The 24,003-nt window shown below is 38.1% G+C and overlaps 2 protein-coding genes across 2 annotated transcripts in view; one reads left to right on the forward strand and one right to left on the reverse strand.

Annotated features, from left to right (window-relative positions):
* Positions 1-13,005, reverse strand: part of spaca6 (sperm acrosome associated 6) — a 31,038-nt gene extending 18,033 nt beyond the window's left edge. Inside the window, exons 1-3 of the mRNA XM_079470035.1 lie at positions 12,929-13,005; positions 11,982-12,097; positions 11,214-11,506 (exon numbers count right to left, since the gene is read on the reverse strand). The gene's annotated coding sequence lies outside the window, so the exon portion shown is untranslated. The remainder of the gene's footprint in view (positions 1-11,213; positions 11,507-11,981; positions 12,098-12,928) is intronic.
* A 4,047-nt stretch (positions 13,006-17,052) lies between these two features.
* LOC306901817 (maternal B9.15 protein) lies at positions 17,053-23,867 on the forward strand. The gene is made up of 5 exons (XM_079469930.1): positions 17,053-17,298; positions 20,843-21,023; positions 21,300-21,437; positions 21,874-22,168; positions 22,399-23,867. Exons 2-5 carry the CDS (start codon positions 20,851-20,853, stop codon positions 22,591-22,593), a joined length of 801 nt encoding a protein of 266 aa, XP_079326056.1. The 5' UTR covers positions 17,053-17,298; positions 20,843-20,850; the 3' UTR covers positions 22,594-23,867.
* Positions 23,868-24,003: the final 136 nt, after the last annotated feature.

Raw genomic sequence — 24,003 nt, forward strand, 5'->3', positions numbered from 1 at the left:
TTCAGTGTTCATTTGCATGAGTAAACTTCACCCTTCTGCCTGACAGCAATTTCATATTAAACAGGTCATACGCAGGTCACTGCTGATGGCAAAACTAAAACCAACATGAAAGGAGGCTTCAGAAATCCAAGTTATTGCAGTTTATCAACGATTATACAGCTAGAGAGGGAAAAGCAGCCGGATTTCATAGTCTGGAGCATAACGTATCAGACACCATTACAGTGGGACATAAATTCCCATGAGCTGTTATTCTGTTCCACATACTTTGCATCCTGGGGTGATAACAGAGCCCACGCTAATCTTATCAGTACTGACGAGGACCCACAGCGAGTCACAACAATCTTCAGATGCACGCAGCGGCTCTGAGCAGAGAGGATTAATTTCAAAGGCTTGTCAAGTTTGGTTCGCTGGAATCAAGTGTAAATGGGACTTACGCTTGATCATCTTTTGACTTGCTATGATAGCCAAAGCTGTTCATCTTCAAGGCATATTTTTATGATTATGCTAATACATTTATTTATATCTTTAGAGATCGGCAGGTGGCATGCAAGGGAAGCACTATGTAAAAACAGTCCATACAACAGTATTGATACGGTAATACATAAGAGATAAGGTATATTCATACGGTTATGGACTACAGTACTGGCCTCAACGTCTGCATCATAATCACGTGGTGTTTAAAGTAAAGGCCATTTTAGAACGTATTATCCTGCTCAGAGTGCTAGTTAATAAATAAAAACTAAAATGTTCATAAAGTATCGATTTGAATTTAATTGATTTTATTAGATGATTTATTGACAAATACAACTAGTACAGCTATGTAGGAAACATAAGTTTGACATAACTGGTCGGTTAGAGAAGTATTAAATACAATATTTACCGTTCCTGGTTGAGAAATTATTAAATTCACAAATCAAAACACAAAAGCCATATAATAATTTTGTACGCCAACCTGCAAAATAGCGCCGCTCTGGTTTCCTCAACCGAAAACCTATGGATTGTTCTGAAATCGCAAAAAGTAAGCTCTGTCGGTAACAAAGGTTTATGATTCTTAGATGTTTTGTCTATTAAGATCACCTTTTCAGATTAACACAATATTTGGTATTATTGAAGTCTAAATACAATCGGCAGAAGTAAAAAGCTAAGACGAGGCTATAAACAGACTGAACAACGGTTGCTCGATAACAACGTCACCATCAAGCCTAAAATGCTAACATGCTTTCGGGGCTTTGCATACAAAAATACGTAATCTCTGCACCACTTTAAACATAAAATAACATAGAAACTGTAAAGAACAACAATTATTCAGTTTCATATGTAATCACGTAACAGTTGACACAATGACAATTAAGGGTTTTCATTTGTAAAGCCTATTTGTAACCGATTACTTTTCAAATCATATAATCCTATTTCATTTTCATCTTTTCATTAAACAATCGCCCGAAAACGTTTCCAGCGCTGCTAGCTGTTCTTATTATGAGCCCAAGCCTCATCCACCCAAGGGACCTTACAGATCCTGTCAATTATTCGGAGGCAGAGTTATACCATGGATGCATTCATCTGTGTCTTTGTTGCTGTGTATGTGCCTGTGTCTACCCAAAACTGCGCCGGTACCCCTGCACACAACGGATGCATAGAGGAATCTTTTGTACCTAATTTTTAGAGAGGAAATGCCGCCCCATGTTTCCCCCTTTCAGTTGGCCCCTCATGGGTAATGCCTGATTGACCAAAGCACCTCTTAAAGGGGTCAAAGGGCAGACAAAACAGTCTGGTGTCATGGCAACCTGACTCTCAGCAACAAGAACGAAAGGGGAGGCAGAGAGGGTTTTGAACAGGCTGTCCATCAAATTATTGTCAAATCCCTCCGCTGGTTTTTGAATATCTCAAAAAGCACCTACACCAACACAGACTTTTACATCAAATTCATACAATCAACAATTATTCTTAAATCAATCCAAATTAAAGAAAACAAGAATCTGTTTGTTTCACGTTCCTGAAAACGGCTGTAATGCCATATCTCCAGCATTAAATATGACCTGAGTGTGTGAAAAGCTCCTTTAACTCCCAACACTGATCCACCATGTTCATCGTCATATAACACTGCAGCAACCCCTGCTAAGCAGGCAAAACTGGATTTTACATCGGCGGTGCAGAAAGTGACTGAAGGTGAGCCTTAAAAAATTATCGCAGGCTACATAGTAGAAGAGATGCTACTGCTGAGTACTTCAGAATCTCCATCTTTTAGGGACATATTACACAAAATACATGTGTGTGGCAAATAAGCAGACGTCTACTTGCCGCATGACACAAAAATGGAAATATAAAATGTGAATTTGAAATATTTTATTAGCTAATTTTTAGAGAATGCTGACCTTCCGAGAGGAAAAGCCGTATCTGAAAATAACAACCCTTGTAATGTCGTGACTGGCTAATCAGAATCAGGGCTTCAAATGAGCTGTGTAATAATTAACATTAACATTCCATGTTAAATTATTAAAAATACATTACAACTTTTTTGAAGAAACTTACCCAACACTGCCCACAACACATGCTCAACAGTATGTGAGATACTGTCAAATAATTCAGATGTAAAAACAAGCTAAAACAGTTTGCCAAGTAGGTTTCCATTGACTAACGCTTACCCCCAAACCTATTTATGCATGTGTATGGTAGGTAAGTGATCTCTCCCCGGATGGATTTTGGCACAGTACTGGGCGAGTTCACAGTTCTTTGTGTTTGCTGGATAAATGGAAGGCAAATGCATTCAGATCAATAGCATGCAATGAGAGGGGCCCAGAGTGTGTGATAGGAGGGGTACCGGTGGAAATGGACAATGGAGCAACTGATTAATCATTCCAGTGCTGTTATTGACTTTCTGTTAAAGGGGTGAGTCAGACCCTAATTTATATGTGTGTGGGGTCCCGGTAAACCCTACAGTGTGGGGACATAGATAGTACTACCAGCAAACTTTTGATCTTGTGGGGATATTTTGGGTACGACTATGGGGTGTGCGATTAATCATAATACATTTTCTATTTCCATTTTGGCTTCCAACAATTATGAAAAAAAGAATCAGAGTAAAACAATTATTTTGCCGCATTCCATTTGGCAAGGATTGAATACATGCATTCCTAAATTTTAACATTTATTTATTTTTGTATAAAGTTGAATCGAGTGTTAAATTGACAAGTTATTCATTGATTAAAAGTGCATCTATTTATCGACATTGTTCCTGTCGATGAGTAATCGTGATCTCAGCATCGGGAAAAAATATTGTGATAATTGAGCAGCACTAAAGCAAAGTCCATATAAAACATGGAACCCAAACATGTGTGTGTTTAGGTTATAAGGCTACTGGGTGTTTTTTGTAAGACAAACACAGTGGAATTGGGTGCACCCTCAACTTAAATACACAATTTCATTGTGAAAAACTTCTACCATTACTATTCCTGTGCTCGGAAGACCTGATAATGGGGTGGGGGGCATCCCATTGGGGGTTAAATAAAAACACATTAGCAGACACAACAAAGGCAGTTCGACAAGATTTTGGGGGGGAAGGGAAGTGTCGCATTTCCCTAGCGTTGACATCTGACCTTCCGACTGTGACCTTCTACATTGTCTGAGAGGGCAGACGAGGCCAGCTGAGCACAAATCTCCACTTACTCACTGGCGGATGAGGCTGTGTGATCGGTCGTGCGTCCAACTATTCAGTGACTCCTTTGTCATTTAGTCTTTAGACTTGTTCTCTGTTGTTATTCAGCACCCTTTCACAATAATTATTTACAGTCACCTGGTTGACTTTGCATAACCATTGAAATCCACCTGCAGAATCTACATTGCAAATTCAACACTGAAAAATCCAACTTTCAAGCTTTTTAGTTTTTTAACGTTTAGCGTTTGATGAACTTTTTTCATATGACTTGCAGGCAAATCACAGCCATAATGATCAAAACGTACCCTTGCTTTATAATTTTTTATAAATGTTTGTCACATGTCCTCATCACAAGCCATTACTTCAGCACTAGCGGCAGATCGTTTGGAAAGCGCAGTTAAACTTCACCTTGAACTTGAACAATGCTCAAATGCACTCGGGCCATTTCCTGACCTCTCCAAACGTCCTGATGAAGGAAACCATGGTTACGCCTTTCATCTCAAAGAGTGGCTCCTCCAGACCCCATGCACCTAAAAGCCACAGCTGCTTTTCAGCCAACCATTTCGTCACTTTTGCCGCCATTACGACAGTCAACAATACAGCAGTTTTCACGCCCCTCATGCATTCCACCATAAAGAAGAATGGGCTCTAATGTTCCATGACTGTCACAGAAAGGCTACGAGAAGCCACAACTCAAAGCGCACGCTTCTTATAAACCCTATGGGTGTCTATTCCTGATGTCTGAGTCTGATGTCTTTGAGCATGGATGATTGACTGCGGTTCTTTGCTGAGAGACGCGGAGACTGTGACATCAACGCTACGGTCTGCGAGACATGTCTGAGAGCTATAGTATACGAATGCTCTGCTTCCCCTTAACCAAGTCTTCACTTACTCCCATAGTATCTTTGAGACCTCTATGTCAACCATTTGGACTGAATTGTTGCCAGTAAAAAGTTAACTTCTTAGTGATCCTGTGGAAAGATAGAAAATATGGTTTCATTGGCGTTAAAGTGGAAAGCATTATAGAAAGTTTTTTCAACCATATAAGGCCGTTTTCACATGTAGTTCGTTTTAAAAAACCAAACCCATTTCACTTAAAGTGAAGCAGAAAGGGAACTAGCCGAAAAATCCTTTTGGTGTTCACAGTATACTGGACTGGAGAAGGGAACCCAGTTCTTATTTTGGTCGTCTTGAGCAATAAAGTGATCTCCTTTTTTGTTCACACCATAATTTTAAAAGAACTCAGATTCCAGTTTTTGGACAGCCGTGGATTATATAACGATAAAGTTATAATGATTAGAATTGATTGTTAATTACTGAAAAACTGTACAACGTGTTTGTTCATATTACATAAGCAAATTTTACAATAAAAGAATGGGTAAGTAAATGTTGATATTAATCAAGATTATGTTGATAAAGTAATGTTCAGTAGTAAGTCATTATTAATGAATGTAGCAGTAGTGGGTGATCTTCCCCAAAAAGTACTCAACTCAGATAGACCAAAAAAATCTATATATTTAGATTTTCGGGCCTTTTAGGGTGGTTTGAGATCACTTGGACTGTTCACATATACACGAATATACACAGTTCACATATGAACTGCTCCGAGAGTGTTTGGAGGGCTCAAATGAACTAGGTGTGAAAACACCCTAAGATGTCAATCATAGGTGCTAGAAAGCTGCTCAGTTTCACTGGACCTGCAAAATATAACCAAATCTCACTCATTCAGATTAGATAATATGCTTCAAATCTGCCGTGGCCCTCTGTTCTCTGAATGCCATATACGCATGAAGACGTCAAGCTTTGGGAACAGAGTGTGACACAAATACACAATTTGCTGAAAGCGAACAGAAAAAAATCAGACAACACACTCAAACACACAACAAAGAGCAAGATAACAGAGCCTGGACAGTGTAGGATTAGAGGATAAGATAGCAGAGACAGGCAGGAGATGCAGACGCAAACATTGAAATAGGCACAGATGGGAAAGCGAACAGCAAAAAAAAAGAAAAGGAATCTCCACGAGAAAGACAGGGATACGACACAAAAAGGAGTGAGGACAGTGGAACAAAGGTATAATTGAAAACAGGGTCCACCCTGAAGCTGGAGGCCATATGTTGAACTGAATTTCTAAAGTTAAAACCGAATATCGCCTTGCTTTGGGGTGGCGAATGTATACATAATACCCCTGTTTGCGTATCAGTGTGCTGTGAATCTGTGCTACCTGCATGTGGGTCAGTGGGTGTACATGGTGTGCATGGCATATGTCGTTGAAGCTAGGGCTTTATTTTCCTTTCAACATGTTATTTTTATGATAAAATACCATTTCCCAGCTTACCATGCATTGGTCAGTGTTTTGAGTGTGTATGACCAATGGCTATCCCCAACTTATTGCTACAAATATATAATATATCATACACAAACAATGGCACCAGACGGCAAGGGTCAACAATGCTTCATTAGTATACTTTAACACAAACACACACATACAGCATCTCCTTTCACCCAACACCTCACACTTTAGTTGCCTTAGTAGGAGAGAGGGGAAACGAGAAATGTTGGGAGTATTTTACATCGAACAAGTTTAGGTTGAAAAGGAGACCAAGGAAAACGGTGTGTGTGGAGAAGGTGCGAAAATGAGAGAGGATATGGCCAGCGAGGGAGTTTGATGAGGCAAGCAGCAAAGCTGTGACCTACTAATCCAGAACTGAGGAATTCTCATTGCTGACCCGAACCACATTCCTCCGGACTGCAGATTTTAACCCCCACACCACCACTGTACAATGTGCATACCAACATATATGATCACAAGCACTGTATACACATAAACCTGTAGAAATCTGCTTATACATTAATACTGTCCCAACCAGTGCTGTAAAAGCACATTCGAACCAGTGCCACCACAGGCGCAGTTACAGTATGCACAGATCTTGTCACAATATTCGGAACTTAATTCATTATTCTTACATTGTCACACATACTAACACTTCCATCACTCAAATAAACCAGAAAAGCGGAAATCTACAGTGTTTTTTAAGATTTCTGCAAACCAATACAAGCTCAGTACTGTACTACCGGGTATATTTACCATACTGTACCATGTTATAAAAAACATTCCACTGGATGCCCTAGACTTTCCCAAAGGATCAGTGGAGAAAATGTATATGTACAAATTCTTAAACATCTGACAATCAGACTGCTTTAAATGAACCGATTTGATATTCTACACTAAGCTTTAGCACCTCAAGAATGTAATAAGTCATTAGGACGGAATACGTTTAATACATTTTTTTGTACCAAGCAAATTACAAAGTTAATATTTCTGCCCTATTGAATCAAGGCATTTGCACGCAAACAATAAAAATTGACCCCGAAAGTGGACTAAAATTTGACCGAAGAGTTATTTAGATGCGAGTGAAGTAGCATAACCACGATTTACATGGACGGCCCCCTCAGATTTTTGATTGCTTAAAAATAAAAAATTATTGATTTGTTACTCTGGTTGATCAACCAATCAGTGCCTCCCGCTGTTTTCAAAGTTATTGGTTTAATCATGTCACGTGTTGTGCGTAGCATCTTTTGTGCAAAGAGTTTTATTTATACACTGCAATAACAGGTGCAAAATATTCAGTTTTTTTATAAAATACGAAAAGACGAGCAAGAAGAAAAGTAAAGTGGTAAAGATAACGATTACACTGCATTTGACTTTCTATACTTTCAGCAATGAAATTTGCATTTAATTTACTAGCTCTAGTTTAGGACATTTTATAAAAAGTTGTCAGAACCTACGGCTGAGATAACTATGCCTATTAAAGGCAGTTTAATATGTTTGGTCTTGTTGTTTTTAGATAAAATATGCTTGTTATATTAGTTGAAGCCATAAAATGACTGGTTTGATGAAACATTGTAATTGGAAAATCTTGAAAATATGTAATTATTAATGGTTATCATTGTGTAATGTAGAATGAATGCAGAAATGCATCTCTGCTTTGATTTTTTCCATACAGTGCATGCAACCATGTTAACAAAGTTTATGTTAAATATGTTGAAGATACTTAAAGGCAGAGTAGATCATTTGGAAAATGCTAACGTTTGCCTGCTAGCAATCATACGATTCCTCCCTCGTGTGAATCACCATCCAAAGCCACGCCTCCGCCAAAGCACACGAGCACGCACAGACCAGAAGCTGTTGGATCAGTTGTAGTGAAGTGAAGTCATGTCACATTCACCGGTTAGAAAACATTACAGTACAAAGTGAATTCCATTACTACAATAACAACCATCTCAAGGTACCTGATCTCTGTCCGCCATTTTTCCGATGCCTGCACATTGCACATGAGCGTGCTGATGATGTATGATGTCTGCGTGAACAGGGTGCACAGTGGGATGAAAAATACATTGACTGAAAATGTGCACATGACGTATCAATGCCCTTGGACCTAGGGCAGTAATTGGTCCAACGTTGTTTTACTCTATGCCTTTCACAGACGATAAATAATTATAAAAATACCAATGTTTCACTTTACTTATTGATTGCTATCAGGATGTTAGGAGACTACCAACCAGCATGACAAAAAACATTTCTGAACAGCATCGCCTGCTCTGCCTTTAAGTATTTTGAAATACATAATGTTTACCATTCCCAGTACCATTCCCAGTACCATTCTGTGGGAATAGTGATTTAAGCAAGGGAAGTTTGTAAAGTGCATAGTGTTGCATACTTCTTGCACACTGCAGGTCTCGCTCCGAACAAGTTATGGTAGTAAATTAATTTTAATAATTTAATATAATGTTTGTATTTTATACCTAATGCAAGTCATGTTAACGAAATGTTATACAAATGATTTTTCATAATTTCTCAATATTATAAAGTCCATAGGTGTAATTTGCGGGTGGGACAAGTCCCCACCACTTTTTGGAAGAAATTAGAAAAGCCAAGTGACTTTCCCCTTTGGGAACCACATACTGTGATAGCTGCAGCCAATGGACGGGTCCCCAACTACAGTATATGATAAATTTTCCCAACGAGTTATTACAGAAACAATTTATTAAAGTACTGTTTTTGTCATCTTTATCCCCGCTACTTTTCAAAACAAAGTTTCGCCACTGATCAAGTCATTCCAGATTAAAGGAAAAAGCATTAAATAAGAGTAGACAATTCTGTAGCTGTAACTTAACCCTGTGGTGACGCAGAAAATAAGGAATATTCTAATAGCAGTTTTAATTTTTGAATTATTATTGCGGATCGAATATTTGAGCATTCGTGCACATCCCACACTTACAAGGTAACATTTGAATGGCTCAAGGTTGATTCATTTTACAAAACATGTATACCATTTAACCTTGACCACAGCTTAAATTAAGTAATGTACAATATGACAATATAAGACTACAATAGTGAAGAAACATTGTTTATACGTGCTAAATGTGTTTTGTTTTCCTTTTTCTATAGCTTTTTGAGAAATTGTGAGAGATAGGGCAACACCAATGTCAAACCTATTGATTACTTAGACAATTCAATGAGGGCTCAAGCAATATGAGACACTTGAGCATATGGAGAGTCAATAGACCTAATAATGTGTTATACTTTATTCTGTAAGCATAAAATACAGAAGTAATAGGCTAAAGCTAAAAATGTACTACTAGTAGTAGTCACAATCTTGTATTTTGTTTTCTTCTTTTTTGGGCAATGAATCACTCAAAACATGAGCGTAGGAAGGTGGAGAGAGAGAGCTACGAAGCTAATTTTACCATTATGGTAAACCATTATGGCTACGAAGCTAATTTTAAACTAAATTATATACAATATTGTCATATGAGTGTAATTGGGTGAAAATCATGGCTATTGTTAATACTAGTTTATTGTGACCCATATTTAGGACATCAATCACACTAGAACACCGACTAAAACAGAATATAAAAGGTTACATCGTTTGGTACTTCAAGTGCTGCTTCCACATAATAGGACTGCTGTTAGGCTTAGAATAAACAATAGATGTTTGCTATATTAAGAGCAGAATTGACTACCTTTAAAACAGTAGCCCATCAAAAGGCAGACAAACACTAGCACAACTGGAGCATTCATTCCTTTGGGATTTCCTTAACACAGAGCATAAAAGCACTAGTGAAACAGAAATGGGCAAATATCATTGCCACAGTTTGTTATGTTACACACCATAAACTTACAGCAGAACAGAAACCTCTGTCCCCAAGATCCTCTTTCCCCCCTTTCTGTGTCTGAACCTGTTTACTGCACTGTTCATAATTGATAGGCCTTGCCAAGTAACATTTTATAAAGTAATGTATTAAAGGATCTCATGCTCATATCACTCAGTATGCTTCGTCACATTCCATAGAGACACCTTACGGCACAGACTGAGAAATAGATTGGAGTGTAAATAGATGCTAGAGATGATTTTCAACTCTGTTTTAAAGCTTTGAGGCAGTAAAAAAGACAGATTGGTAATAACATGGTACATTGTGAAAAGTTCATGGAAAGCTGACTATGCTTTTGAAAAGAGACAATTTTAAAAATCATAACAGCAGAACGGCTACTGGAAGTGGAGCTAAAATTTATGTAAAAGAAACCCCAGCGTTTACACTAAGAGCAAGCATTGTTTCATGGATTTTTGAGAGCTAGACTACCCTTTACGCTTTCATACAGTGGCAGGATAGCAAGACACCTAAGGTTTAAGACGGTAGCAGATTGCTGTGAACAACATGTCTGCAGTAAGATTCAATCCAAGGAAAAACTGTACATTTAAACAGGGACAATGCAAAACATATAAAAAGATAGTAAATTATCCTAATGACTCTAGTGAGAGGAAAAATAGTTAGGGAAAATATAAACAGCAATAGTATCAGGGCGTGGAGAAACTGTTCACTAATTGTAAATGTGTATTTATATTACATGGTTTGAGAAACACAATTGAAAGGAACCTTTCCCCAAAGGTACAGACACAGAAAGACACACAGTAGTATAAGAGGTGATGGAAGGTGCGTGCTATTAGAAGAGAAGAGGGGACAGCCCAGTAAAGAAACTATGCTACATTTCAAAATGAATCAAGTGGAACAAACTGAAAAATACAGAAATAATTTAGCACAGAGAACACACTAAAAGTGCATCAATGTAGTGAAAATGTAATTGATGTTGACTGTAAGCACTAAACCTTTCATACAACAGTCCTGTCCGGGCCCCATTTTGCCATTTGAAGTCACAAATGTTATAGCACAGCAAATCAATCAAATGTGAAACAGCAATGCACTAATATGATTGCATATTGGATAAAAAAACGAGGTTTCTTCAAACATAGAAAAACAAGACGATTGCAGAAGGACATAACGATGAAGGAAATATGTAAAGCAAGTACTTAAAAGTCCAGAAATGGATCGAAAACAGTCATGAGTTATAAAAAACACAGAATAAAACAGACAGAAAAGATATTCAAACATATTAATACAAAGAGAAAAATAAAAATCATGAAAAATGACCTCAAACACAGAGTGTAGACTAAAAAGAACAGATAAGCAAAAACATAAGACGAAGTAAACAGATAAATACCAGCAAGTCTTGCAGTGGTACGGTGGCTTCCTTTTCCACGATTTTGTCCACTTCCATCTCAGCCATCCCTTGTTTCTTCTCTCACGGTTTCCTCTCCTACTTTACTCTTCTCGCTCTCAAATTTCACATTTATGCCAGTCCACTCTCCTCAGTCCTTCTCCCTTCTTCCCCCCTCCTTCCTTCTCTCTCCCTCTCTCTCCCTCATTGCTCCTCACAGACAGCTCTCCTCTCTCTTCTGCTTCCTTCCTTTCTTTACGGATAAGTGTAGAAAAGAAGGGGAGGGGGAGGGAAACCTGCGAAAAGGGAGCGACTCGTGTGTTACAAGTAAAAAGGGGCCTCTCAATGAGAAACAGGCTATCCCAGTGTGCGCAAAACAGCTGAAAGGGAGAGAGAGACGGAGAACAGCACTGAGCCGTTTTCTTTGCACGTCAGAGGAAATATATGAGGGTCTTAAAGCATTGTAATGGGAACGTGCTTAAACAGGACCCAAGAAAAGATACAAGCGAATGGATATATTCGATTGTTCCTATATAAAGAAATGTTTAATAACATGCGCATGTGTGGGAGCGAGTGGAGGACAGCAATAGAGGACAGACTGAGGTAGTCAGATAGAAAGAGACCGGGGAAAGGGGGAGTGGCTTCAGACAAAATTATTAGTGGGAGGAGTTTAGCAGTGAAGAGAAAACAGAGGGGTGCATTTTCCCCTTATTATTCACTTTTAGTTTTGAAATCATTCATTCATTCATTTGTTTTTTCCTCATCTCTTACATTCAATTCTGTCTCTTGGCCTGGACAGGTCAGGTAGTAATCATGCACTTGAACTTGAAACCTCCTCATTGGTCCCCCATCCTGGCCTCTCTCTCCGGGAACCTCCTGAACCGCATCTGGGGGACGGAAAGGGAAAGAGAACATTGATATGCAGAGCAGCGAGGTGCATGACTAGTTTTGGAAAGTTCGTTTCTGTTTTTATATAAGAAAGAATTGTCATGGTTCATTAACATCCTATACAAAGCAGCGAGTAGTGTATGTAAGGGATGATAGAGTAAAGTGGTCTTTAAAGTCAAACCCTGGATCCCACAGCAAATTATCACACTTAGTAATCCGAGTTAAAATGATGTCGCTATTTTGCCAGTTTTCTGAAGCTTCACCTCAAATACAAAGATAAAACAATCTGTCTAGTTAAAAGATGAACAAGGGCATGTTATGAATAGTCAAAAAATAGACATTTTACATAGCAGACGCTTTCATACAAAGCAATTTGCTGAATGAGAAGTTACATTAAATGCGTAGTACAGAAATACAGAGAAGGTCATTGTAAAAACAAATACGTATTAATGTATTTCACATCTACTAAGCTATACGAAGTGTGGTGTCACACGAGGTTAATTACTAAATACATTATACACTAACAAATACTTTGTTCATGACCTACAGCAATAAAGACAAAAAGAAGAATTTTTGCTTTTACCGCTGTTCAACGATTAATTTACTGGTAACGTTATAGTCATCTTTCGTGCGTAGGCTTCCATTAATTAGGCTAATAATGATGTAAACACGAAAAGTGAAGAAGTGTCGCCGCAGGCACACCGGTACACCTTTAATGTTACTGAGCTGAGAGGTCACTGAAAATTAGTCACTCAGCATTTCAAGTTTATTTGTTTTCGGACATACCGGAAGGTTTTTATTTTATTTTATTTTCAGTTTTTTATACATACCGGAAGGTACCGAACACACCAGGTGTGTCGGCGTAATATGACGTCAAACTTCCTCGAGTCGAGAGCGATTCGAATCCGATTTGCCGACCTGAAAGGCGGGCATTACGCGTGACAGGACAATCAGCCAATCATAACGCACTTAACGCAACGCCTTCTTCACGTGACTAGAGTTGCACTTTATTTGGAAGTGATCATCTGAAATTGTCAAAGTACCAAATCATGTATGAATGCAAAATTCGTTTCAAGCACCCTAGATTAGTTCACAACTTTCATAAATGCTAATTTCATGCTTCAGAGTAAAGTTGCTATATCATCTTATTTTTGTCATAACCGTTGGTTAAACAGTTAAGCAATTGATGTTTTGCATGTTACCTTTTACATTTTAATTGCCATTTCATAAAGTGTTTTGTGTTCTCTACACACAGTCTGTAACTGTTTTAAAAAGAATCAGACTATAACATCAGCATCACATCAAAATTTTTTTACTTCAGAAACAATAAAGATTTCATAATAATATTCTACTTAAATTTCAACGTGTATTTTTCAGACACAGTTTATAAGTAGCAAGTTCTCCAACTTGAATGTCCGGTCAAGTTCTTCACTGCCTTGTCCGACAGGGTTTTCGCGGTATGCAAGTTCCTCTCCCCCGCCGTCCTCATCCTAGGAGATAAGCACAAACGAACACAGAAAGAGAAAACTTTGCGGGTTGCCGTACTCACCTAATAACATGGATTGTAAACCCTTCCTACCGATGCCGACCGTTTCGTGGCTGCCACATCAACTCGACTTGAAATGATTCCAGGTCCTAAGAGACACTGGGCTTGTGCCGGTGGTTTCCGCGCCTCGGAGAGTATACGTCCGTGGAGATAGATAGTCGCCCTGGGCGGCTTAACCATTGGCGGTCTGAATTTAGGATGATGTAGACTTCCATCTGTGAAATCCAGCTGCGGGGAAATTCAGGTGAAAGACCCCGATCGATTTGGTCTGTGCTGAACCGCACGGTGAAAGATACACTCTCCGCTACTCGTGGCCCGGTTAGGGTCCACATCTGGCGCGGTTCCCCGGCATCTCCCCTCTGTTAGTTAACCGCCATCTGACAAGGTTTCCCTCAATCATCACCCAATCCACCCCCAATACAAGGTCATGAATAGCATTACATATGGGATGTTCTTGTTGCTGTAGCGGCGAGGAACGGCCGGGGTCACTAGTGCCACCACAGTGAGAACTGTTAACCTGGGGCGGCGTGCTCTACTCTCACGGCTAGTGCCAAGACACTCGACCTTGGACAGAACACACCATTGCCGCTTTGACGGTGGCCGGTTTGGGTCAGAAGATGGTAGGTGCGGCGATACCTGAGAAGGCCCGTTTTTCACAGGAGGCCATTCCAGCGAGCTAACTCCCATAGAAGTTTGAATCACCATTGGCACACCGCCGATCACAAGGTGACTACCCAGCATCCTTCCCCTTGATGCTGTGTACCCATGGTAGCCACACTGTGTGATCACGCCGATCACAATCTCCTGGAAGGAGCCCAGCTACTAGATGGTTCGATTAGTCTTCCGCCCCATACCCAGGTCTGACGACCGTTTTGCACATCAGGACCGCCGAAGGTCTCCTCCAGAGTTTCCTCTGGCTTCGCCCCACTACCCAGGCATAGCTCTCCATCTTTCGGGTACAGTTACACAGTAACATGAACACTAATGTAAAGTACGATCAAAATAAGTTTACATTGTTTCGCTGACATTGAGCAACCTTCAACAATAATCACAGTCTCGCCATATTGATTGCTGTCACCAAAAGAAACAAGGACAGATCACATCACATCATACATAATCTCCACCTAACCAAAGACGGAGATCTTCGTGCAAACATAAACAACTATTGATCTGTTTCAGAATTGGTATGAGCTGAGAAGGAATAAAGGGGGAGAGAAAAGACAAAGGTCAAAACAGAAGTGTGCTGCAATCTCTTTCATCCTCATTAGAGAACCAAACTGGCTCTTCATACCTAACATCATTACCAGAGAGGAAGAACAATCCCATTAGGAACACTTCACTCCTAATGCAGACAAACTGGTCTTCTGCCCAAGGACAATCTTTACCTGGGGGTGTGAGGGGGTACAATGGGAACGAGTGTGTGTCTCTGTAAAGAGGTAAGCGTGCATGAGAGGATGGCTTGCTTATACTAGCACTGATCTTGAAAGGCCATCGCTATCGATTGCATTAAGCTTGTGAGAAGCCCAGAAAATCTATAGATTTTTAAAGGCGAGCAACTAAAACATAGCATGTTGGAATGTGAACCTCACTGACACAAAGTAGATTCTAAAGTGTTAATTATTTAAGAAATAATGTATAATAGAATAAAAGCTGATTAATATGATTAAAATAAGGCCATAATCAGCATTATCAACTATTCAAATAAAAAAATATTTTTGATTACATTTTTGTTTCATTTCTGAACTGATTTTCACCTACTGTCGCAGTTGAGTGACAATAAACAGATTTGATTTTGATTTGATAATTTAATTATAAACATTATAGAAAATCTAATATTTATGACATGCTTTAGTTCAACCAAAAATAAACATTCTGTCATCATTTACTCCCTCTCTTGTCATTTCAAACGTGTTCTTCTGCAGAACACAAAAGAAGATATTTTTAAGAAAGTTACTAACCAAACAGCGTTGGCACCCATTCACTTCTAATGTATGGACACAAAACCAGAGCAAGTCAATGGGTACCGGTGCAATTCAGTTAACAAAATTTTTCAAAATATATTCTTCTGAGTTTGGGAAAAGAGTAAGTCATAAAGGGTTGAAATGACAAGAAGTAAATGCTGACATAATATAAAATTTTCTGTGAACTATCACTTTAAATGGACTTGTATATTAATCCTGAAACATGTAAATACAATTTGTGCAGTGAGGAATGCCTTTAAAATGTAAATACCGTACAGTGTTGAAATCCCACTGATGCAAGGCTCATGAAGGCTGGGCTCTTATAACACCAAAATTACAAGGGCTTAGGTGTGAGGTCGAAGGAATACATCAACCCCTTATAAGACTAAATTCAAGTGGTGGGCCAAATCACCCATGGCTCTTTAACCAAATGAATTCCTTGTAATTCCTTGTCCCAATCAGTCTACAAGCTGAGGACCGGAATTACCCACTGACAAGGAACCTGGAGACAAGAATGTGAGCAGGCAGCCGACAAAACAATGGGAGGGAGAAACAGGCAGATTTACACCATTATTCAGTTTTTCCATTTTTCCTAGTTCCTCTTTACAGAATAGATGCAGATTGATAACTCCTTTACGTGCACATGACTGTACTTTCGGAAAATAAACTTATTGAAAATTAGTGGCATTCTAACTCCCTTCCTCTCTCTCTCTCTCTCTCTCTCTCTCTCTCTTTATATATATATATATATATATATATATATATCCATCTCTCTCTCTTGTTAATCTACTGTATAGTAGTGAATTAATGTATATTAACTAACTTGCAGTGAAGTACCGAAGAATCATACAGACAGTTCGCTTTCAATATGAGCAATGTAATCCAACACGAAGGTATGAACATGTTCTTACATCAGATTCTTACACAGACACAGTAAAAGCACCAGATATCAGAAATAAAATGGAGAAAGGAGATCAGTTGTGCCATCTGCTGCACGTAAGGAGAAATTCAGCCAACATCAAGCCATGCCGCATTTAATTCTCTTTCAAGCAACCACTGCTCTGTTACAGTGAAAGGGAAATATGCCACAGATTTAGTTTTTTACAGTAAATTCTCGTTTCTGATTCTAGTTTGTCTTTGAGCTCATGATAAGGATACATTTAATTGATAAATATTTAATATAATAAAAATACGCTTTATAGCGTTTTTCACAAAGATTTTGATAAAGCAGATTTACAGAAAAAAACATTTTAGAAGCACAGAAATAGAAAAGAAGTTTCGACATTTTTTTTAAATACATGGCATTAAAAACATGGTAGCCTATTGTTTTAAATATCAATAAATACCAAGACCGAAATGCTTTTAAATTTTATTTGACTCTTACTTCCTAATATTTTACTGCTGCCCAAATTTGGCTATTGAGTAAAACGGCGTCATAACTGTCTATAGTAGAATGAAGCACTGTACGGACAAGGAAGTGAGTCATTCGCTTATCGATGTCGGGAAAGTGACGTAGTTGTGGTTTGACCAACTCAACACAAATGAAGAAACGTGTACAGTTTGTTTGAGCGTGTACTATAACAAGGAAGCAACGTGCTTGCTTAAAAACCTTTTTGTAACAAACTTTTTTGAGGAAGAAGACGAAAACATATCCAGAAATTTAGGATTTATCATATTGGGAGAAAATCTTTCGGTAAGGAATTCCATTAATTCAATCTTTTGTCATATATTCATTCCATATTCACTTACTAATGTGTTTAGAATGTATAAACAAAAATTCACAACTTTTTTTGTGCTAAAATGATAAAAATGAGTTATATTTACATTAAGGTCAAATTACATATAGCATATAACAAATAACAAAGAGGCTGAGTTAATTATATACATTTGAAATGTTACATTAGCTTTGAAATATTTGTCTAAAATAAACACAATGAATATTGTGTGGTTAAGATGATGATGATGGGGTTTCTTGCTGGGAATTTCCCATTGCTCCATTTTAAGTATGAAAGCACGTCGTAATAACATAAGGCATCTACTTGACCATTAAAAGTTCGATCAATGTTTTTTATTTACTTGTCGCCTGCTTAAGCCTTTTAGAATATTTGGAATGTCTAGCACGTGAATAGATTATCTCTTTCAATTCGTCATAGTGTTCAGTCTGGACAGCTGAAAGTTTTAGTAGACCTTTGAATATTTGCTAGCCATGTGCTTAAAACGAAAACGAGATGAGATCTAACTGTTACATTGTAGTTGAGGTGTGTAACAATAGGTTACTGTTCGTAACCCCGGTTCTCTGAAACATTGAGTGGAGAGATCCACCTATGTGAAGGGCATCTGTCGGCTGCGTTCAGCCCTGCCAAAACGTTGCAAAACGTTTTTAAAACGGAAACGGTGGTTGTGATGACTCAAGAGTTGAACTATGACAGCTGAGAAGGCCATTCTTTGTGTTCTTTTCGAAGAATTTTCACTTACAGTCACTCAGAGACTGTGTAAAAGAGGCTTTCGCATTCTGAATTATGGCAATAGAATGTCGGGGGAAGCCCCAATGTGTTTAAGATCACCCTCTGCGCCAGGCCCAGAGAGCCACCCTGTCTGGGTGGGGGGTAAATTTCCCATTCGCCTGGGACAGGAGATCCATGTGTAATTGGGAGGGCCACGGCTGAGCATTTAGCAGAGGAATAATCTCTGCCAACCATGGTGCTATTACAATCAGAGTCAGGTTCTGATCTCTCAGCCTAGCCAGACTAGGCATTATCAGGCAGAGAGGAGGGAACACATAACAGCACTTGAGGCCATGAGTGCGTCCACGCTGAGTGTTGCATCCTCTTCCCATAGTGAGAAGAACACATGGGCATTGTTGCGTGAGGCATAGAGATCTATGACTGCTTGGCCGAATCTCTGTCACAGAAGACCCACTGCCCTTGATATAAGGTCTGCGCCTGCGTTCAGAATGCATGGAACATGTGTGGCTCATAATGACAGAAAAAGCCACCTGCTCCATACTAACAGCTTGTGAGGCAGAGTTTGGAGCTAGGAGGAGTGCAATCTCCCTTGGCGAATTGTTTGTTCAACATTCTGAAGTCCAAAATGGGACGAAGCAAGCAGTCTTTTTTCGGGACTAAGAAATAACGGGTGTAAAACCACTGATTGGATAGATGCGGAGGTCCCACAAACCTTTTGTAAATCTGTGTAAGACTGGTATAGGAACCTGTGTGGTGACACTGCTTGTACACAATTTCTCATGAGGAAATCCCCCAGCATGTTTTGTGTGGCGAACACACTTGGCGACACATGGAACAATGAAGCCATAACACTGGGTGGGAATCTACAGCATGGGACGGGAGCTGACCCCATCGACAAATTATTTGTTTACATTTTGAACGGAGGAATAAAAACAGAACGGGAATCTAAAGGGCTGGCTGCCTGTGGATTCAAAACCCCTTGCTGGGGCGGCGCGTGCTTAGGCACAGTTTAAAAGCCTCGTCTTCTTTCTCCTCGTCATCGCAAGGCTGTTGCATTCCCCCTATCGCAGGACCAAATAGAGCCTGGCCGGGTTCGATCGAGAGCGCCCAAGCAACGCATCCCTTTTTCACAATCAGGGAGACTTGACAGATTAAGCCACAGTGCGCACTCTCCGACCACAGAGAGAGCCATAGATTGCCCGCTAACTTGGACCGCTTAGCGGACGGAGAAGGAGGTCCCTCTCCTGGGGGCGCATTACAGAAAGTTTCTTATCCTACCGTACGAAATCTTATCTTTTCTCTAGTTAGGAAATCCTAAATTGCACCATCAAACTCGGCAATCCATTTTCAGGTCTGTTACCAATCAACCAAAACTTCACAAGCTGCTGATGAGGTGAAACAAAATGGAAAAGCAAAACTGCTGAAATAGAAACTTGATTAAGTTTGATAGAAAAGGCAAAGCCAATAATGCTGGTTGCAGTTCTAACTGTGATATCATATTGCGCGGCATTCTGTGATTACTTCTGTAAAGTGTTTTGTCATCACACACGTAACACATCTTCAGGGCCCTTCAAGAGTCTTTCTTCCATTAAACATTCTTCATCTTCAATTATTAATCAATGTTGGAGGTTTTTTTTCTCTTAATAATTTTGAAGTTAGGACAGTTGTGGGATTGTCCTAAAGTTAATACCGTTTATAGGGTTATTTGTTAAGTTAAAACGTTATGTAATACCCCTTTCCTATCTGTAGTTCAGATAAGATTATGCACTAAGGAAGTGCTGTTCTGTAATAGCCTTTGTCCTAAATGAGGTCCTGAAATTGCAATGGTTACGAACAGATAGGATAAGAGTTTCAAGTTTTAATCTTTCTGTCATACACCCCCTCGTCAGAAGCACAGGTCATGAGGTTCAAATGATCCATGCATATTTGCATGACTCTTTGCAACATTCATTTTGTAATATTCTGTTCTGCAATGTTCTGAAACTCTTTTTGCTTATTTGTACTTTATTTGCCTTTAATGCAAATTATGGTTGTGGTGTGATATAAATGTAACAATTAATGTTTAAAATAAGACACTTTTTAAAACTTTTTGCAGCAGTTTGCCACTTCCTTACTTTAGCTTTAATTTACAATTAAGTTTTAAAACTAAACTTACATAGTTGTTATATTTTCTTTCATAAAACAAAACTAAATATCTTAGGCCACTGTTCTTATGTACACTGTTAAAAAAGGTGCTTCAAAAGGTTCTTCGATGCCATAGAAGAAACTTTTGGTTCAATAAGGAACCTTTAACATATGAAGAACCTTTCTGTTTCAATAAAGGTTCCTTGTGGCGAAAAAGGGTTCTTCAGATTATAAAGAGATGTTTTTTTGTGGAACCAAAATCGTTTTTCTATGTCATCGCACTCATGATCGCTGTGAAGAACCTTTTAAACACCTTTATTTTTAACAGTGTAATTGTATTGTATTTTAAGACGTTTTAAATATTTTTAGTTGAAAACAAAAAAAAATGCTTAGGAAGAGTTTTATTTTTTGCAGTGTTGCGGTGTTTAAGTGTTTAAATTCTGATTAAAGTAAGGTTTTACTCAAATTGAAAACAGTACTAATAGGAAAGTAGTAGCAATTCAATCTACAGTAAGTTATAGGCAAACCTGCTGCCAAACTACTGCAAAGTTTTACAGTGTAGTATTTGTAGAGATTATCTCATAGATACTTTATATTTTCCAGCCTTGTGTGTATCATAAAACCTACAAATACCTATTTTCTATGCAGTGGAGAAAATGAAGAGAGAAGTAAAAGCTGGAGTGAACTTTCTCAAATGCTTGACAGTGGAACGGGGAGGTGTGGATAAAATCAAAGCCAAACTGTTTGCTGCTAAACTACAAAAGCTTCTGCTTGAAAAGTTCACAGGCCATTGGTATCCAGACAACCCCAGCAGAGGACAGGCATTCAGGTAATCAAAGAGATAAGGGAAAACTACTAAAAATACTTTTTACTTTGAAAAAAACTTAAATTCTAAATCCCAACATATATATAACATATCCCAAGCAGAGTAAATGCTTTAATATGTTCTACATTTATGCATTTGGCAGATCCTTTTATCTTAAGCAACTTGATTTCATTCGGTCTATACATTTATCAGTTTGTGTGTTTCCTGGGATCGAAACCCATGACCTTTTGCATTACTTATTATTACTTCACCCTTCACTTCCTTTCTGTTATCCCTCAGATGTATCAGAATAAATGAAGGCATTTCCTGCGATGAGTCAGTTTTACAAGCATGCACAGAGAGCGGTTTAGAGCTGTGTGAGTTGGGCTTTCCTCGTCAGATCACCGTATGGATCGATCCACTGGAAGTGTGTGCGCGGTAAGTTAATTTATATGTGTACAAAAACATAAAATTAAAACGCAAACTCAAATATAGTGTAAATATCTGTGTGTGAGGCAGTCCTTTAAAAAAGGTTGAATCTTGGACACTTTTCTCCCCCCACTATTTCTTAATGTTTTTTTAATATAGGCTACATAAATAAATATAAATTTTCTTTACATTTTAAAACATCTAGTAAAACATCCAAGTTATTCTTATATTAAAATAATTATTTTTAAGATAGAAAACACAATTATCTTTAATATGTTTTGTGTAACTGCAGTGATGTTTGAAAAATGAAAGAAGAGCTGTTCTGATCAGCCAAACTTTGTGGCGTTTTTATGAATGATTGTTCTGGATCATTTCTGTATATTGAGAGAACAACAGCACTCATGCAAAAAAGTTTGTAGTAATAATCCATCATGTTTCTCTGCAGTTCTGGTGAGAACTGTAGATATTTTACAGTGGCTCAGTTTTCAAAAGAAGACAAGGACGATGAAGAAACAGAGATTCACTTGAGTCAGGATGACACTTTTAGCCTAGTGGATTCTGTGAATCTGGATACCTCTGATTATCATTCAGCAAGCTCTTCTGACTGCGGCTCGGCAGTCTCAAGTGACACAGAAGAGGAGATGAAGAAGGAAGAGACAAAGAAAGTGAAGAACGCAGCTCATACAACTGGATTCATGGCGAGGGAGCCAAAAGGCCCACGCAAGTTTTCTCAAGCACAGGTAAATACATTTCTTCAACATTACTTTACCATGGTACTTCTAGCTCGAGTTTATTCAAGCAAATGTATCTGTCTGTATTACAGTATAAGCAAATCCAAAAAAGATTAGCTTTTTATAAAATGCAATAGCAGAGTGATCATTTTTTATATCCAATACCCTGCAAGTTTTTTTCTTTTTGGCATGTTGGAATTACTTTGTTTCAAACATTTTCTTATGTCTGTTATCAACAGATCCCTGCCCCACATTACTTTTATCACCATGCACCAATGTGGCCCCAGAACAAGAAAAAGAGAGGCATGTTCTTCACAACCGTATGCACACCAGCACCGTCTCCTTTATTTGCTTACTATGTCTTTCCCAAACCCCCTCCTCAGTTCATTATGCCTCACGCTGCCCTGCACACATGGGGAGCGGTAAAAGGATAAAACAACTCAAATCCAGGGCTATTCATTGCTTATAGATTTTTTAAATCCATTTTATTAACCGATGACTGTGTCAAGCATGCTAGCTTTTTTTTAATGTTTCGCTGAAATTAACTTTCATGAAATGTTACCAATTACCTATATTTTGACTTACACTCATTGTTTATGTTTGCTTTGGATTGTTGCTTTACGAAACACAAAATCACTTAACCAAACAAGAACTTCAAACTACTTTTGCACAAATCACTAGCTTTATGATGACTTAATCAAAAACTGTACAGGGATGTTTCCTAATTACTGTGCCAAAGTTGAATTGCTGCAAACTTGGAATTGTGTTCAATGAGATGAGAAGTAACACATTTTTCACTAGTTAATGTAGTGAATGTTTATTTATAGCATTTACATTTTATTTATATCATGTTTGAGTGGTATTTTATGGAAATAAAATGTTCTAATATTAATTGTAAATATAATATTCCTTAGTGATAACACATTCCCAAATAGCCTTGCCAGCAGTTCATCTCAGGTTTAAGAGTCTATCAGTTCCGCAATACCTCTGAAAATTCCAAGTTACCGATACCTCTTTCATACAGAAATTAATTTAATATACTGAAGCCATAAAGTGCTGTTCTGCATATGGATACTCAAAGATAAAGTGAATTCACATTATAGAAAGAATTGCATTAATATTAAGTGTTATAATACTTGATTCACCACACAATGGTGCTGCCGTGCTTGTAGCTTGGTTCTATTGTAATTGTGTTGTAATTTATTTTAAGTACCACTAGGTGGTAGTATACACCACCCAAAGCCATACTTCATTTCAAACGTGCTGTTTTCAAATTGACTTTCCCTTGGTCGTTCAGAGTCCTGCTGCATTTTTATATTCAACTGCATGTAAAGTGTACAGTTTTCTTATCCCAAATAATTATTTAAAACGGTAATCTGTTCATTTATTTAGTCTTTACACATTCATGACTAATAAAAACAGCATTTAATTTTTTTCTTTTCAGCTTTAATGTCACATGTTTTTTTCTTTTATTCTTATTGTTTAAATTACTCAAGTAACATTTTGTAGATGCAATCTTTACTACCCTTAAAACTTTGTTTTCTTTGCACAAACATTAAATGCATATTTATTAGTATTTGATTTAATCTTTTGAATTGTTTGTGGTTGTGTAATCACTGTTGTTATTGCTTTTTCTTTAGCAAAATGCTTATTTAAAATCTGTCCATCATTACATTTTTGACAAATATATTTTATTACTAAAATGGCTTTTTATTGCTTCCTCTTTATTACTTTTTGTAAATCCTATATATGTAACCTTGATGTTACATAATGTGTCGATTCCAGAATTCTACTATTCATAGTAACTCTTTACAATTCATACTTAATCAAACTAATGTTTTACA

This window comes from Barbatula barbatula (assembly GCF_947034865.1).
Source record: "Barbatula barbatula genome assembly, chromosome: 12".
Taxonomy (NCBI): Eukaryota; Metazoa; Chordata; class Actinopteri; order Cypriniformes; family Nemacheilidae; genus Barbatula; species Barbatula barbatula.